The sequence below is a fragment of the Sebastes fasciatus genome, chromosome 5, assembly GCF_043250625.1.
Source record: "Sebastes fasciatus isolate fSebFas1 chromosome 5, fSebFas1.pri, whole genome shotgun sequence".
In the NCBI taxonomy this organism is placed as follows: Eukaryota; Metazoa; Chordata; class Actinopteri; order Perciformes; family Sebastidae; genus Sebastes; species Sebastes fasciatus.
Window position 1 is genome coordinate 685,631 of NC_133799.1, and position 5,439 is coordinate 691,069.

At 47.7% G+C, this 5,439-nt stretch overlaps 1 protein-coding gene across 1 annotated transcript; it reads left to right on the forward strand.

Moving 5' to 3' along the window:
• Nucleotides 1–235: 235 nt before the first annotated feature.
• Nucleotides 236–1,961, forward strand: LOC141767316 (growth arrest and DNA damage-inducible protein GADD45 beta-like). The gene is made up of 4 exons (XM_074634495.1): nucleotides 236–518; nucleotides 667–786; nucleotides 912–1,164; nucleotides 1,265–1,961. Exons 1-4 carry the CDS (start codon nucleotides 475–477, stop codon nucleotides 1,376–1,378), a joined length of 531 nt encoding a protein of 176 aa, XP_074490596.1. The 5' UTR covers nucleotides 236–474; the 3' UTR covers nucleotides 1,379–1,961.
• The last annotated feature ends 3,478 nt before the right edge of the window (nucleotides 1,962–5,439 follow it).

The following is a 5,439-nucleotide window of genomic DNA, read 5'->3' on the forward strand; positions in this document are numbered from 1 at the left end:
GACCGGGAGAATGTGAAGAGAGGAAGAGGAGGAGAGGAGAAGAGGAAGAGGAGGGAGAGAGCGGGGGATTCTCCGAAACCACCCACGTGGGTTCACCAGCGTCTGCATCGCGCTCAGCCAATAGCTGCAGAGGACGGAGGATCTATTGACAGCAGCGGACCAATCAGGAGCCGAGCTGCCTGACGCGGCCCCGCCCACTCAGCTGAGAGCCCATAAATACTGACTGAGACGCTCTCAGAGATACAGAGCTGCAGAAACACAGCACGGATCATCACGGACTACTGGACTATCCTCTTTACCTCTGTACTCTGCATTTAACGGACTCTGAAGGATCTTTTGGACTGATCTGGATCTGGATTACTTGTTTGGGCTTTCTTTATTCCGGGTCTTTATTCAGCCTCCCTCTGCAGAGCCAATCTGGATCCTGTTTCTGTTTCTGTTCTGGACTTTGTGGATTATTGTTCTGACTTCAACATGACTCTGGAGGAGCTCATCGGATCCAACAGCACCGACATCAAGTAAGTACATGCTCGACTCGTGATGGCTGCCTGCCGTGCGTAATTACGCACAGAGTCAGACCAGCTCTAGACCTCATTATAGTCCTGGTTTATGATCAGATAGTGTGTGTACTGTGTCCCGGTTCTAACCTGGTCTTGTGTCCTGCAGGATGGAGACGGTGAGTCCAGCTCTGGAGGCTCTGGAGGCTCTGGAGGAGCTGCTGGTCTCAGCGCAGCGGCAAGACCACCTCACTGTGGGGGTCTACGAGTCCGCCAAACTCATGAATGTGTAAGTTGATCCTCCACAACCTGACTGCATCACAACTCAGATCATATTATTAATATTATAATATATATATTTATATTATGATGGTGAGTTCAGTCATTAACCCTCTCACCCCCCCCCCCCTGCAGAGACCCGGACAGCGTGGTTCTGTGCGTGCTCGCCACCGATGAGGAGGATGAAGATGACATCGCGCTGCAGATCCACTTCACGCTGCTTCAGGCGTTCTGCTGCGACAACGACATCAACATCCTGCGGGTTTCCGGTCTGAGCCAGCTGGCTCTGCTGCTGGAGGACGACTCCAAGGACAGCAACGGGAACAGCACCGGAACCGGCACCGGTACCGGGACCGAGCCCCGGGACCTGCACTGCATCCTGGTCACTGTAAGTCCAGTCTAGTGGTTCTGATGTTTGATGAACCCAGATGATGAGAGTGTTGTGTAACCAGATGTGTAACGGTGTGTCTCTGGTTGTGTTGTTGCAGAACCCCCCGGTCCAGCCGCTGCAGTCCCAGGCCCTGCAGGACATCAGCAGCTTCTGCGAGGAGAGCCGCTGCAGGAACCAGTGGGTCCCCTGTCTGGACATGCAGGACCGCTGATCCAGAACCGGGCCGAGCCCAACCGAGCCAGACCGCTGCAGAGCGGTGAGAAGAGAACGAGTGCAAACGGTCCAAACAGCCGCGTCCTTCTGCTGAAGGACATAGAACGGCGTTTGAGTGGAGAGAGGGACCGAACCGGGCCGAACCGGGCCGAACCGGGCCTGCCTAATCCGGTGATTATCTGGGGGGCGTGAGATGCCGGTATCGGTACCGGACGGGGCTCTGAAGGCCGGACCGGCCTCCCGTCGGAGGAGGACTGTGCAGGTGGACTCAGGTCCTGGACCTGCAGAGACAGAGAGGGGGGGCGGTGTTTCTGCTATTTGATGAACTGTCACGTGACTGAGTGACTCCAGCTGGAGGTCACGTGATCCGATGACTGAATGAACTGAAGAGCTGCACGTGAAGCTCGACGTGGACTAATTTACCTGAGCTGCAGGTTATGAACTGTGACGTCATGTTGTTGTTTTATCATTACTTCCTGTTGTTAGTGATGTCACAGAGTCACACACTGAGCTCATTGTTATTTAAAGGAACACATTAATATATGTTTATTTAACCTGTACAATAAATGATTGAAGGAGAACTTATTGATTTCTGTGTGGTTCATCATCTGGAGGTGGGTGTGTGCTGTGCATGTATGCGTGTGTGTGTGTGTGAGTCATCATCACGGTGATGATGACTCGGGAGGGAATCACAACATTTAATAAGAAATAAGATGAAAATAGAAATGCAGAAGGTTCAATTCAATATCTCAGAAGACTGAAGGAAATACACTATATACTATATATACTTATACTTATATATATAATTGCGTTGTAATTTCATTGAAATGCACTAAAACGGAGGATGAATCCAGGTATATTCAGACAGACAGGATGAGGAAACTAAAGTGTTGTTAGAACATCACAGCATGTCAACATGTTCTAGTAGAAACACTAAATACCAGTATGAACCTGAAGATGAGCTGATATGGGACCTTAAGTAGGTCGGAAATGATCCAGAGTTGATCTTCTAGACTCAAATGTCCCGGCGGTGTAACCTCCATCCTACCACGCTGCAGAAGGAACAATGATGAGTGATACAGAGGTGGACGGTGAGGCAAACCTGTAAATAGATCAGCATCAAAATACACATACCTAAAGTAAATAATGCAGAATAAAACATAATCTAGTTATTGCTGCTCAGTGCAGCTGGTAAAGGGTTCATTATGTCTACAGTACATATTAAGATGCTCCAGATACCGGCTGCAGGAGGAAGATGGACGGTTACATGAGGAGGAGGAGGAGTGTGTTCCATGGTGCCGTCTGCAGTGTGTGTGTGTGTGTGTGTGTGTGTGTGTGTGTGATGAAGGCAGCAGTGTTACTGTGTTAATCTTGTGATGGAGCTATAGGCTAGCAGTTCCCCCTGCTTCCAGTCTTTGTGCTAAGCTAGGCTAACCCGATACTGAGGCTGTTCCTTTAACATATTATGTATGTGTAGCTACAGTAGCTTCTAGGTCCTGAGAGGTAGCATCTAATTCTAATGAGCTTTAACCTGACGCAGACCTGAGTCCTGCACAGAGAGGTCGGCCCTGCAGCTGACCAGCCTCACTCTGTTTACTGTGAAACTGTCCTCATGGAAACACCTCAGTGTCATTGTAATGCTCTGCAGAGACCTGACAGACCTGCTTGCTGCCTGATTTGCATGTTTTATACGGAGACTTGATACTGAATTTGTCCCAGAGGACATAAAACCTCTCAACAATAGATGTCCTCAGATGTCAAACTGTTGTGGTAAGTCATTTACTAATCAGGGAATCCTGCAGCAGACTGGATGTCCTGAACTCATCCTTTTGTTGCTCTCTGCTCTTACAGGCAGTGAACCTACCACACCCTGCACACGCACGCACACACACACACACACAAACACCCTGCACACGCACGCACACACACACACACACACACACACACACACACACACACACACACACACACACACACACACACACACACACACACACACACACACACACACACACACACACACACCCTGCACACGCACACACGCACACACACACACACACACACACACACACACACACACACACACACACACACGCTCCAGGTGAGTTTCACCTTTCTTTCTCTGCACCAACACTGTCTGTGTTTATGACCTGCCAGTAGAAGAGAACACGCTGAGCTCTGAGGACCTGATCTGACCTGCAGACGTCACTTTGACTCTTCTTCACTTCGCTGCATCTTTCTTCCACGTTTCAGATGCAGAAGCACATTTTACATCAGATTTATTAATATTATATTCATGCAGTGTTTTTCTATCATGTTAAACCTCCACACTATAAAACCTGGAGTCAGTTAGAAGTGACTCATTCTGAAGGATTCAGCTTCGTGAACACTGAGCTGCAGATAGTCAGATAGTGTTCACATGCAGTAACACCTCCATCTCCCACTCCACCACCTCCTCCTCCTCCTCCTCCACCTCCACCACCTCCTCCATCTCCCACTCCACCTCCACCTCAACCTCCTCCTCCACCTCCACCTCCACCTCCACCTCCACCTCCACCTCCATCTCCCACTCCACCTCCACCTCCACCTCCACCTCCACCTCCATCTCCCACTCCACCTCCTCCATCCCCTCATGTTACTGATGTTATTGGTGTTATTGGTGTTACTGATGTTACTGATGTTATTGATGTTATTGGTGTTATTGGTGTTATTGGTGTTATTGACGTTATTGGTGTTATTGACGTTATTGGTGTTATTGATGTTATTGGTGTTATTGGTGTTATTGATGTTATTGGTGTTATTGGTGTTACTGGCTCCCTCTGAGTGTTCCTCATGTTATTGATGTTATTGGTGTTATTGATGTGATTGGTGTTATTGGTGTTATTGATGTTATTGGTGTTATTGGTGTTATTGGTGTTATTGATGTTATTGTTGTTATTGGTGTTCCTGGCTCCCTCTGAGTGTTCCTCATGTTACTGGTGTTATTGGTGTTATTGGTGTTATTGGTGTTACTGATGTTATTGTTGTTATTGGTGTTCCTGGCTCCCTCTGAGTGTTCCTCATGTTACTGGTGTTACTGATGTTACTGATGTTATTGGTGTTATTGGTGTTATTGATGTTATTGGTGTTATTTATGTTATTGGTGTTCCTGGCTCCCTCTGAGTGTTCCTCATGTTACTGGTGTTACTGATGTTACTGATGTTACTGATGTTATTGATGTTATTGGTGTTATTGATGTTATTGGTGTTATTGATGTTATTGGTGTTCCTGGCTCCCTCTGAGTGTTCCTCATGTTACTGGTGTTACTGATGTTACTGATGTTATTGATGTTATTGGTGTTATTGGTGTTATTGGTGTTATTGGTGTTATTGGTGTTATTGATGTTATTGTTGTTATTGGTGTTATTGGTGTTCCTGGCTCCCTCTGAGTGTTCCTCATGTTACTGGTGTTACTGATGTTACTGATGTTATTGATGTTATTGGTGTTATTGATGTTATTGGTGTTATTGATGTTATTGGTGTTCCTGGCTCCCTCTGAGTGTTCCTCATGTTATTGGTGTTATTGGTGTTATTGGTGTTCCTGGCTCCCTCTGAGTGTTCCTGGTGTTTCTGACCTTTGAAGGTTATTTTCTGCTGCGTGGTGTTTTCCTTTGAAGGATTCGGGGGTTAAACGTCTCTATAAAGACGAGCAGAGAACACGGAGTTCTTCCAGCTGTGTGTTTGTGTGAAACCTGCTGAGCTGTAAACTGAAGCTCTGCAGCCAGCTCTGTACAAACAGCCTCCGTGATGTCACATCCTGATGTCACATCCTGTTGTAACGGGGACTCCGCCGCTGCGCTGACGCCAGTGGCGTGTTTGTTCTGGCAGCCGTCCCGTCCCCGCGGGGGGGCCACAGATATATACAGTCCTGAACTAACAGCAGTAATCTGCTGATGGAGGGAGCATGTCACAGTAAACTCTGACTGTCAGTGAACACAACGTCTGAGTACTAACGTCTGCTACTGTCATGGAGACTTTGTGACGGAGCTTCTTTCACACATTCAATCCGTCACAGTTCCTC